The sequence below is a fragment of the Xyrauchen texanus genome, chromosome 47, assembly GCF_025860055.1.
Source record: "Xyrauchen texanus isolate HMW12.3.18 chromosome 47, RBS_HiC_50CHRs, whole genome shotgun sequence".
Classification (NCBI taxonomy): domain Eukaryota; kingdom Metazoa; phylum Chordata; class Actinopteri; order Cypriniformes; family Catostomidae; genus Xyrauchen; species Xyrauchen texanus.
Genome location: NC_068322.1, coordinates 7,171,409 through 7,184,558, shown reverse-complemented (window position 1 = coordinate 7,184,558; position 13,150 = coordinate 7,171,409). Strand labels below are relative to the sequence as shown.

General features: G+C 34.7%; 1 protein-coding gene across 1 annotated transcript; it reads left to right on the top strand.

The window, feature by feature from the left end:
* Positions 1–2,164: 2,164 nt before the first annotated feature.
* On the top strand, positions 2,165–11,278 carry LOC127639033 (patatin-like phospholipase domain-containing protein 2). The gene is made up of 9 exons (XM_052120852.1): positions 2,165–2,446; positions 3,592–3,824; positions 4,253–4,318; positions 7,271–7,480; positions 7,995–8,055; positions 8,159–8,353; positions 8,455–8,587; positions 8,968–9,072; positions 10,583–11,278. The coding sequence occupies exons 1-9, from the start codon at positions 2,260–2,262 to the stop codon at positions 10,851–10,853; spliced, it is 1,461 nt and encodes a 486-aa protein (XP_051976812.1). The 5' UTR covers positions 2,165–2,259; the 3' UTR covers positions 10,854–11,278.
* The last annotated feature ends 1,872 nt before the right edge of the window (positions 11,279–13,150 follow it).

Here is a 13,150-nt window from a genome sequence, read left to right as displayed (position 1 = left end):
TATATAAATTAAGCAATATACGCCTCACTATAATATCCTCCTCAGTTTAACATCTCCTCCGCTATAGATGAATGCCATGGGGTGAATTGTTTGTATATGAACATGTAGGCTAGTGGTCAAACATAGGCCTACTTGGAAGTATGGAAAAGTGAAATTAAAGTGAATCTGGAGCACTTTAAAAATGACACGCTCAGCACACGGAACCAAATGGAAAACATCTGTTACTCTGAGGACGAGATTAAGTTGTGGAGCACAGAACCGCTCTGAATACTCTTTAATTATGCTTATACACAGTACAGACAGGACAGAGCTGCATGCATAGACTTTGAAGCCAACTGCTTGATTTATCTAGTCATTAAATAGTTTTAGCCTTTTGTAGTTAAATAATCGCACAATGTCATACCACGATTTTAATTAATTGTGCAGCCCTAATATTTTTGTGTGTGTGTGGGCATATTTATGTGGTTCACGAGGACATTTCTTTAGGTTACAAACTTGTAATTACAAGGGTATTATGCTATAAATGTGGTTTATGAGGACATTTCTAGTGTCCCCATAATTTAAATAGCTTAAAAACATATTAAATGATGTTTTATTGAAAATGTAAAAATGCAGAAAGTTTTCTGTGAGGGTTAAGTTTAGGTGTTGTTTGAGGTTTAGGGGATAGAATCTATAGTTTGTACAGTACATGGAAAGTCCTCATAATGATAGGTAGACCAAAGTGTGTGTGTGTGTGTGTGTGTGTGTGTGTGTGTGTGTGTGTGTGTGTGTGTGTGTGTGTGTGTGTGTGTGCTGTGTGTCTGTGTGTGTGTGTTATGAATATATATTGTATTAATGACAGTTAAGTATGCTACAGTAATAAAACAAAACATTAAAATGATTACGCATGCGCATTAAAACATACACTACATCACTAAAATCCAATACACATGGGATTAGATCCACTACGTTATCATGCTACAGTCTGCATCAAGGAGTACTTTTTTCCTTCTTTTATTTAGTTAAATAACAGACAAGTTCAATGCAAAAAGTACAAGGCAAATATAAGGCATTATGGTACAGTTCATAGTATGTGAATCAGAGAATAACAACAACAACTAAAACATAAAAAGAACATATATGTAAAAAGAATTATAATAATCTAAATAAATAATAATAAATAAAAGGAAATACTGGGATAAAAAGTGCTATGTAATATTAGGGCAGTTACATGAATTTGAAAAGCTTTAACATTTTTATTGTTTTCACAAGCTTTTTGTTTTGTGATCTCATGTTTGAAAGGGTTTCAATGCATATTGTGAGATCAATATTACAAAAGGAAATATATGAGGGTTTCTTTTGAGTTATTTTTGTCTAATGAATATAAAACATTGCCTAAAAGATTAATAATGTAATTTGGTTTTTCAGAAAAATATGGGTCAGCAAGGAGTACTTGACCTATTTGAATATATGAATTTGAATACGTTTAAGAATACTATAATAATAAAAATAAAGTTATTATAAAGTGTTGCCACATATATAAATAAAAGATAGACTCGTTTTCAAAGCGCATAAATTAGTGTGACGGATACTATTATATAAGGAGTGCAACTAGTAAAAAGTGTAATTGACTAAATGTTCCTCCAGAGGGCGCATGACCACTCAGAAAGCCAAACCCTCTATTGAGTCGTATGCAAATCCCACAGGGTTTTTTTTTTTTCTGGAGGCATTTGTATATTCAATTATAACTGTTTAAATCTATTCATTCCAAGGATTGGTACCTTATATACAAATGACAATCCGACACAGCAGTGTCGATGAAAATGCTTTTAAAGCCTTAATCAAAACGAATACGATTTGAACACCCTGACCAGCGTTGAGAAAATACACATGTACCACGTGACAACGTGTTCCATATAGTGCTCTAGCAGTGATCTGGACAATAATTTATAGCTAATTAATGACACTGTGAAAATTCAAAGCGAAGAGATGAATTAGAAAAATGACCAATTAGGAATAACTTCCGTGCCGGTAGCCCCACCCATTCTGTAAACCCTGTTTAATCACAATGGACTTTCTAGCTTGTATTTCTCTGGGGCTGCCGCATGTTTTCTATTGGCTCTAACGTTGTCAGACGCAATCATTTAACACCAAAAATCACAAAAACAGCACAGAGACACTCGCAAACACGGAGGTGGGGGGCCTATAAAAGATGTTTAGTCCAAACTAACTAATTAACAAACTAACGTCCTAATATTTCAGCAACTATATTTGGCTGTCATGTTTGATTTAAAGGGTGGGTGGAATCTCTCGTTCGCTGGATGCGGATTTTTGGGGATTTATCACATAGGGGTTGCGAGCTGTCTTCTGGAACAGGCGCCCTATCTCGTCCGTGGGGCCACTAAGATCTATGGAGCCTCCGCAGGGGCCCTCACTGCCTCTGTGCTCACTACTGAGGCATGTCTAGGTATGTATGTAGGTCTCTCCAAGTCTGTTTCTGACAGCATTTCTGAGTATTGCATCAAGATTAACAAATCCTATGATGCCCAAAAATGCTGTCTTGGTAGACAGCACACCAATATTTGGTCATTATTTATGTAATTTCTACTGATTGTGGTTTTTCTTGGGAATTTCGCTTCTAAAAAGAAAATATTATTTGAAATGTCTATAATCAGATTTAGGTTGGTGGTTAAAGATATATGTTGGTGGTAACAAAAAGGTTGTAGGTTCAAAGCGCACAATGTGCCTTCCATAAACTATTTGAACAAAACTACAGTGGATGAAAACTCTGAATGAAAATGAAAGTATCAATCTAAAATCTTGGGTTTGCCAGCCTACAGTGTCCCATATGTGAAACAACCTTGATTTTCAATCCAATTTAAATCTAAAACTTTATTTGCATTTAAAAATAATGTTGCCAAAGCATTAATACACAAAATAGATAATGACAAGGAAAATAATAATAATAATAAAACAGTAACAAATAATAATAAATCAATTATATTTAGAATTTCTTTAAAAAAGTGACATAATAGCATAATATTAGAAAGTATACATATAAAATAATAATATTTCAATTAACAATATGTCATTAACAAACACGTATACACTTTGGCCTAATAATAATAATATTGATAAGCATTATAAAAAAATGCTAAAAATAGTAAAATGTTTGTAAATGTTATCAATGAAAGATATTATACATTTTTACAAAGAATAGTTAGCTTTTAAAATCTAACCCCTGATTTAGAAGTCAACTTGTAACATTGTTACAGCAAAGAATTCTCGATCAAAAAATTTAAATTAGGAAATAAAAGTGGGACTCAGACTCTCATATCGTGTTAGCTAAAACTCAAAGGTGGAAGTCTGTGATATCAGCGTGATTTGCATTCTTTCACTTTCATCTTGTATCTAAACTGGGCACGGTGAATCAGACACTAATCAACCTTTGCTTTATTACATTCAGAGATTGTGCTTGTTGTGATTTTGTGAACTGCTGATCAATATCGGTATTGCAGTTACTGTTTTGTTTTTCAGCTCATGTTCTTCTGGACTTGATTGTTTGTAGATTGCTTTATTCATTCTTTGTGTAATGTCCATGTCTCTATGTAGAGAAATGTTGTGAGGATGTCATCGAAGTTGCCAAGGAGGCACGGAAACGTAATCTGGGCCCTTTGCACCCGACGTTCAACCTGGTGAAAGTGTTACGCGGAGGCCTGTATCGCGACCTGCCTTCCAATGCACACACACTTGCCTCAGGCAGACTGTGTGTATCTCTCACACGAGTCATGGATGGGCAGAATGTTCTGGTCTCAGACTTTTGTTCCAAAGATGAACTCATTCAGGTGAGGATGCTGTTAGAAACCATAGAAACAGAGCTCAGAATTTGATTGTCTCTCGACACGCTAACATGACGGGACATGTCGTCATAGAAACGAGGTGGCAGCAACTTACTTAATTACTTTGATAACCCACAATTTATAAACCTTTATCTAAATAAAAATGATGTCATATGGCCATAATATGACGTCACTCTAATTTTCCTTATTTAGAAATTATGTCATTATATTTGGTTGGATAAGTTCACCAGAATCATCAGTCATAAGAAAAATAAAATGGTTATATCCATTCCACATGCTTTCCATCAAAAAAAAATTTGTCGGTGCCTACACATAATAAATATGGCAAGGCCATGATTGCAAATTAAAACTGAACTGGCTTTCTTTTTACCTTGTTTGTTATTCCCTTATTTCCCTGTCTCTCATATTCCCAGGCGCTTGTTTGTAGCTGTTTCATTCCTGTATATTGTGGTTTAATCCCTCCTGCCTTTCGTGGTGTGGTAAGTGTTAAAGTTCAAATCAACAGTGATGTCATTTTTAACAACAACAAAAAAAAAAAAAGAAAGAATTAGGACATTTCTACCAGAGTGCAATGCTTTTGCCTGGAAGAATTCAGTCACTAGGGCACACTGAACAAACATTGGCCCAAATATAAAATATGCTAAAGAGGATTTGTAGGCATTGGCTTTCCAACAAAATCTTAGTTCCTCTTGTAACATTGGGACTTTGTTTGTCTGCACAGAGCCCATCATCCTCCCCATATTCAGTACATTGTGTTCCTTTTCTTTGAATGGGGAGGAGGTGCCAATGTATAGAAATAGTTCATTGGTCTACTAGTTCAGATGTTATCTCAATGTCCATCTGTTTATCTTAACAGAGACAGCCAAGGGCTGCTTATTATTTAGGCTAGTTAATGTTAGGAATAGTTGTTTCATTACATTTCCAGAGTTTTTTTTTTAAACAACAAACGGTTCTTTAACATGCAGTAAATGCCAATTACTAATCATGACTTAGCCAGGTTAGTTAATCTGCCTAAACTGTATTTGGATTAAATGGAGGTTCATCTAGTAAACTTTTTAAATGTTTTAGCTGTGAAGTTGACCTATTAAAGGAAAAATAAAAGCTATTATGCAAGTCTAGTGGTCTGATCACAAACACCTTTGTGCCAGCCAAGTCCTGACTTACAGAGTCAGACCACCCTGAACTCAGCCACACTGCTATTTGTAATAGCTGGCAAATGCCAGATTTAAATGTCTTTGCTCATTACAAACAATAAATGTACCCTCAGGGATGAATGAATGATCTTTATTTAGCTGATCCTGAAAAAATGGCCATGCCCTATTGTAAACTCTTATGACATTTAATTGTGTGCAGAATATGAATTATAGATATCTTCCAATAAACTTTTTACTAGTTGAAATGCTATTTCTTGATATCAGCAATAGAAATACTACTAAAGAAATGACATCAGTACACATAGAATTACCCATCATGGATATTAAAAATTAAATTTCAACTGGCATTCAACTGATCACAAAGTATAGTCAGGACATTACTAATGCAAAAAAAAAAACAGCACCATCACTATTTGAAAAAAAATATTTTTGATCAAATCTAGACAGACCCCATTTCCAGCAGCCATCACTCCAACAACTTATCCTTGAGTAATCATGCCAAATTGCTAATTTGGTCCTTGAAAATCACTTGCCATTATATCAAACACAGCTGAAAGCTATTTGGGTAATTCAGTGAAGCTTAACATTGTCTTTGTGTTTGTTTTTGAGTTGACACAGTATGTAATAGACTGACTTGTCTTAAGGTCGATATTAGGTCAAATATGGCAAAAAAAAAACACAAAAAAACTTGTCAGTCAATCATTGTTTTGAGGAATGAAGGCTATACAATGCTTGAAATTGCCAAAAAACTGAAGATTACATACAAAGGTGTACACTACAGTATTCAAAGACAAAGGACAACTGGCTCTAACAAGAACAGAAAGAGATGTGGAAGACCAGATGTACAACTAAACAAGAGGATAAGAACATTAGAGTCTCTAGTTTGAGAAATAGATGCCTCACATGTCCTCAGCTGACAGCTTCAATGAATTCTACCCGCTCAACACCAGTTTCATGTACAACAGTAAAGAGAAGACTCAGGAGGCCTTATGAGAAGAATGGCAAAAGAAAAAGCCACTTTTGAAACAGAAAAACAAAAAGAAAAGGTTTGAGAGGGCAAAGAAAACAGACATTGGACAACATATAATTGGAAAAGAGTGTTATGGATCTTAACCCCATTGAGCTTTTGTGGGATCAGTTAGAGTGTAAGGTGTGTGAGAAGTGCCCGACAAGACAGACACATCTACAGGAAGTGTGGGGTGAAATGTCACCTGAGTATTTGGAAAAACTGACTGCTAGAATGCTAAAGATCTGCAAAGCTGTAATTGATGCACGTGGAGAATTCTTTGAAGTAGTTTAAGAAGTTATGAAAATGTTTTTCAAATTGTAATAGTAATTTTTCACATTATTAATGTCTTGACTATACATTGTGATCAATTGAATGCCACTTTGGTGAATAAAAGTACCAATTTCTTTCCAAAAGAGCAAAATCTGTACATTATTTCAACTTTTGGCCACAAGTGTATATTAATAATAACATTTTTACTAGTGCAAATGTCCATTCCTGATGTCAATAAATGTATAACAACTAGTTAAAATGCTAATTTTTGATATTTTTAATTTGTTTTTTTACTAGTGGCAATGCTATTTATGAAATAATTTTAAGATATCTTTACTACTCTTCAATTTATTGATATCTGAAATCTGTTTCACGATATCTGAAAGTACCAAATCTAATGTGAAAATAGTTGCAATTTAATTGTTGAAATCATTGACATTTGCACTAGTAACAGTGTAATTATTGATATGAAATAAATAATAATTGTACTAGTAAGAAGTACAGTACATAGCTAATATATGAAAATGGAATTTCAACTAGTAAGAAATAAATTATAGATATCTGTATTTGCTATTTTTAACAGGAGTGAATGATAGATCATTGTGAAATTGCAATTACAGACATCAAAAATTATGGATTTCAAATTTTTTTATTTTTGATATCAAGAGTGGCTAATTATGTAAGTAATGCAGCATTTTTATATCAATAACTGTTTTATCAGTTCAAACCTAATTACAGATATAATAATATCAAGATTTAGCATTTTAACAAGTGAAAATGTAATTGCAGAGGGCCTATTTATAAATTATATTCTTTACATGATTAAATATCAAAAGGGCTTGCAAGTTATTTGTCAACTACTCATATATGTGTACATTTATACAAAAAGAAATAACCACAGTTGGAACTGATTTAGACTGGCTTTTGCATCTAATGGGTTTCTGCATTCTCATAAATACATGATCAATGAGACTAAGAGCAACATTAACTTTTTTCAGCGTTATGTAGATGGTGGTATCAGTGACAATCTGCCTCAGCCAGAGCTGAAGAACACTATCACCATATCTCCATTCTCAGGAGAGAGTGACATCTGTCCTAAAGACAATTCCACCAGCTTCCACGAGCTGCGTTTCACCAACACCAGCATCCAAGTCAACTTTGACAACATGTACAGATTGAGCAAAGCCCTGTTCCCTCCAGAGCCAAAAGTGAGAGTGCCCAAACACCCACACACACATTCACGTGCCTGAGTGTGGTATGCATGACTAATGGCAGTACAGTTACACAAGCCATGTCTTTAATAAGCCCTTGAGAAGCATGTGCCGTTAAATGCCCCTGATTTATCATGAATCGCTTAAGCCCTTGAAACTGAATTACTTGTTGTCAGATTAGGAATCTAATTTTGATAGATCCTAATATTTAAATCTTTTGAATCATTTCTTCACTCATATTCTGATTTGTTTCAATTATTTTTACACATATCAAGACAGCATTTATGCAAGGCGAGCACTATATTGATTTTTCTTTTTCTGCAATTTCTGCAATTAATTCATCCCAACCACTTGTACACACTCCAAATAATTTGCATTTCACTTACACTGAACCTAAAACGTAAATGTACTTCAAACACTGTTGCTGACTTTTAAGTGCTGGTATTTCCTTCTAGTAACTTTCTTGGTTTCTTTGCTATTCCTCATAGTTTCTTCTGCATGTTTCTGGCAGGTGCTGGCAGAGATGTGTCAGAGTGGGTATAAAGATGCTCTCCGATTTCTCCAGGAAAACAGTGAGTCCCCTTTATTTCTCATAGTCTATTGTGTATTCATCGGTTATCCACAAAAATAATGTGTGTTATGCTCTAGAGCATATCTGCTGACGTCTCTATGTAGATTTGCTACAGGTGGCATGTCCATCAGCAGATATGACTCTGACCACACCCACCTTCTGCTGCCCAATCAATAAAAATCCAGTCGTCGTAGAAACCACAAAACAGTGGGTGCTGCGGAGGCTCCGCCTCTTAAAAAAGCACCACTGCTGGTTGGATGAACAGCTTGTTGACAACCTGCCCACGCCCATTAAGAAAGGTAGAATGATCATGCATTCTCTGGAATATAAGATGTACTATGTTAAACTTTATAATATTACTATGTTAACTATGTAGTGTACTAAGTGCATGTGCTTGCAGTTTTTTGTGAGGCCTGCAGAGAAAAGCATGGTCTACTGGCACAGGTGACTGGTTTGCTGCCGATGCGTGTTGCTTCATACATGTTGATGCCTTACACACTACCAGTGGAATCAGTTTACTCAGCAGCACAAAGGTAAGTACCATCACTCACTATAAGTACTATCACTCACCTAAACTATATACAGGGAACTATTGAATTAGGTTATACAGTATATATGGATAGAGATAAGAATATAGATAGATAGATAGATAGATAGATAGATAGATAGATAGATAGATAGATAGATAGATAGATAGATAGATAGATAGATAGATAGATAGATAGATGGATGATAGATGGGTGGATGGGTGAGTAGATAGATAGATAGATAGATAGATAGATAGATAGATAGATAGATAGATAGATAGATAGATAGATAGATAGATAGATCGATAGATCGATAGATCGTTTTTATTTCTATCTATTTGTAGTAGTTTCTTTTACTTCATCTGTGTACTGTTGATGTTTGCAAGATTTTTGGAGTGGATCCCAGAAGTCCCTGCAGATGTGCGCTGGCTTGCTGAAATTGCAGGTGTTTACAGACTTCCGTGGAATGGTTCAACATCAAAGACAAGCAGGTAATATCCCTCAGGAGTCATTCTATTAAAGAACCAATCCACCATTAAAGAGTTAGTTCACCAAAAAAATTATTTACTTAACTTTAAGCCATCCAGATGTGTATGACTTTCTTTTTTGTGCAAAACCGAAAAGAAGATTTTATAAGCAGATTTCAGATTTCATTACAATGCATGTAAATGGTAAATAAATCGTCTGCACTTATATAGCGCCTTTTTTAACCTTAGCGGTTACCAAAGCGCTTTACTCATTCACCCATTCACACACACAGTCATACACCAATGACGGCAGAGCTGCCATGCAAGGCGCTAGCCTGCCATTGGGAGCAACTTGGGGTTCAGTGTCATTGCCCAAGGACACTTCGGCATGTGGAGTCATGTGGGCCGGGAATCGAACCACCAAACCTGTGATTAGTGGCCGAACCGCTCTACCACCTGAGCCACATATGTAGTATATGAAGGCATTGATAGCACCATGGCACACTGAGCGACATTATGTCAGACTGTATGATACACATCGTAGCCGATTGTGGCCCCAATTGCCACAATCAGTGAACGTGACTCACGTTATGGGAGCATTGCGGATTTGAAGCGAAATTGCGAGATTTGCCTGGAGGAGCATTTTTTTTTTTACTGGAAGTCAGGACATCAGCATTTCCGTTGCTTCAATACCACTTCATCAGGAGCATAGGCTCACATATAAAAAGAAAAGTGTATTTTGTCAAATAGGCCTGTAATAAGACAGCCTGATCCAAACCTGTGGCCCGGAAAATAAAAAAAACTTCTCTGTTCCTACAGGGGAAAACAAAAATGGTGGGTTATAGTATGTCTTTCTCCTCTTTTAGATTACTAACCTATTGGCCATGCAACATTTTTTAATTCATATAGACTGATGATATATCATGCGTCTATAATTTTATCCAATTGTATCTGCTGATTTGGATTAAAATGCCCCATAAATACTTACCAATATAAATTGTTCAAACTTTGTTATTTTTTTTTATTTGAGTGGTGTGAATCTTAACTAAAGAAGTTTACAGACATTTAAAGTAAATTTATTAAAAGTAAAATAGTAATTAAAAATAAAGTTGTAAATAAAATGCATGATAAATGTAAATCAAATTAAAATTTATTTTCATTTTGTACACTCAATATTGATTTAATTTGGGGAATAATGCTTTCATATTGCTGAAGTGTTACACTTTTCTCCAAGTATTTTCTGCCTATTTATTAATTAAAAGAAGAAAAAACATTGAAAGAGCTTGAGTGGAGTGATAACTGGGCCCAAATGTTGCTACAAACTGATCTGAAATCTGCTTATATATTATAAAATATTCACTTCGGTTCTGCTGAAGAAGGAAAGTCATACACATCTGGGTGGCTTAAAGGTAAGTATATCATGAGAGGATTTTCATTTTTGGGTGAACAATCCCATTAAGAAATTAGACACCTTATAGCTAAATTTGATATTATGCACAAACTGTTGGTTATCTTGTTGTCATACATTGTGTAGTGGCGCCCCCTTGAGAAGATGTGTGAGTGAACCACCAACAGTAGATCAACCGACACCTGTCATAGAGCAAAACAGACACATACCTCTTTCTGTCAGCAACCTTGATGATTACAACTGGACTTTTTTAGATGACCTCCATGAGGCTTCCTCTTCCTATCCACTGGACAGTTCAAATTCCACAAGACCCTCTCCAAGACAGATGTGCTTTTTTGTTGGCTCACAGGACAATCATACGAGCCAAATGGAACAATGTAGAGGCCCCTTGCCTTAAACTATATACAGACAGTCGGACCATTCTGAAAAATATTTTGCAGTTTTCTAGCAATGGGAAATATGGGTTTGGGTAGTCAAAAGCTCTGAGGGTGTAAATGTGCTTGACATGTCAAGCACTCCTCCTGTCATATGATGCTCCATTTGCTCCTTTATTCTCCATTCAAAACCAAAGATGTGTTTGTCAATTCTCTAGTAAAAACTAATTTAGAGTATGAATGGCCTACTGTATCAGTCAGTCTGTTTTGCTGACTTGGATGCAGAATGGAAATTTAACTTATTTCAGAGTTTACATTGCATCTGGTGCTAATACTTCTATGAGACCTCAACCCTTGAAATACTATTATACATGCCATACAAGTCTGTCACAAATGTGAACAATCAAATAAAGACTGTGGGCCCATGAATCTTGCTTTTTTATTTTACAAATTATGAATCATAAAGTCTGTCTAATCCTCACCCTACACAGCATGTTTTTGGAAAATATTGACAATTATTGGGGGGGGAAATGGTACTGATAGGAATGATAAAAGTCATTTAAATCTTTTCTAGGTGTAAAATGGTATGTGGCAGTATTAAGGACGTTTACATCAATATGTATAATTTGAAAAGCTACAGGTTTTCATTGGAAAGTCATTATGTGCATTTCCTTTTATTTTTTGGAGCAAATAACTCCACATATGCAACATTTTGTGAAATATTAAAGTAATAAAGTGAAATAAGTCTTGTAGCTATTTAACCATACCATCACGTTTGAGTTTCAAAGAAAAGGAAAATAAATATTATTATTATCGTTAATAATAACAATGATAAAAACAATAACAATAAATATAATTATTTAATTATATAATTAATTGAAATTAATAATATCCAAAGAAATAAAGGAATGTAAAAGACTCCACATTAATTTTAATGATTTAACAATAATTAAATCTTATTATATATATATATATATATATATATATATATATATATATATATATATATATATATATATATATATATATATATATATATATGCACTCACTGTGTATATACAGTATATATGATGCAAGAAGATCCAGCTGACTAAATGATTACACACAACCAGAGATTTGAAGGAATAAATAAGCTTCTCATTATAAAAATGAAATAACTGAAAAAACCTGAATAAAATGATACTCTGAATAAAAGCAAAAATAAATGTTTGGATATATTTAAGTAAATAGATCTAAAGTTGTACCATGGAATAACTCTAGTATTAACAAATAGTATGTTGTCTCATCTAATGAACAAAGTAAATGAAAAGGTTAAAGAGGAGAACACCACAACGCACTCCTGCGAAGAGTCTGAATTTACAACTTGCCAATGAGGTAATAATGCAGCCATCCTCATTGTTGTGCCAGGTCGACTGTACCTGGATCTGCACGTAACTCTACATTATTCTTTTCTGCCTGTAGTTACAAAATGCTAGAGTTGCCTAAGCCACACTTACCTGTAAAATACTAAAACAAGTGGCAAACAATCAAAATATCAAGTGGTAATTATTTTAAAGTAAGATAGCTTAAGTTTTCCTTTTTATATATATATCAAAGTGGCATTCAACTGATCACAATATATAGTCAGGACATTACAGATGTAAAAACAGCACCATCACTATTAAGTCATTATTGATCAAATCTAGATTGGCTCCATTTCCAGCAGCCATCACTCCAACACCTTCTCAAGTCAAATTGTGTGAGCTTTATTTATTTGAAGTAGTTTAAGAAGTTCAGAATTAATTTTTTTCAAATTGTAATAGTACATTTTCACGTTGTTAATGTCCTGACTATACATTGTGATCAGTTGAATGCCACTTTGGTGAATACATTTTTATTTATTTTTTCTGGCTGTGTCAGGACACCATTAGGCTATGTCCTGCTCCGGTAAGCATTTTTCCCCACACGGAAAGGGAAAAAAATGGAAAGAGACACATTTTGTTATCACTCTAATACTGCCAAATATCTGATTGACCTTTGGTTGGTTTCAAAGTTTTGTTTGTACATTTCTTTAATAAAGCGTTAACATCCAGCACTTTCCACCGCACGGGACACAAGGAATAATTTGTTGCAACCAACCTATGCCTGTAAATAGCCTAGTTTATTTTTATTGGTCTTGCGTAATAGACGAATAACACTCTGTACCTGAATCATGATGATGAACATATATTTTGTTATTTAGATTAGATATTTATATTTTGCGGGAGTTCCGTGAGTCATTTCTTTCTCCCGCACCTGCGCACACATCATCCTGCGCCGCACTCTTGCACCCTGTCCCATT

Coding starts and splice junctions, on each gene's coding strand:
- LOC127639033 (XM_052120852.1), top strand. CDS start 2,260: ATGTTTGATTTAAAGGGTGGGTGGAATCTCTCGTTCGCTGGATGCGGA. Junction 3,825..4,252: donor CCAAAGATGAACTCATTCAG/GTGAGGATGCTG, acceptor TCATATTCCCAG/GCGCTTGTTTGTAGCTGTTT. Junction 7,481..7,994: donor TGTTCCCTCCAGAGCCAAAA/GTGAGAGTGCCC, acceptor TGTTTCTGGCAG/GTGCTGGCAGAGATGTGTCA.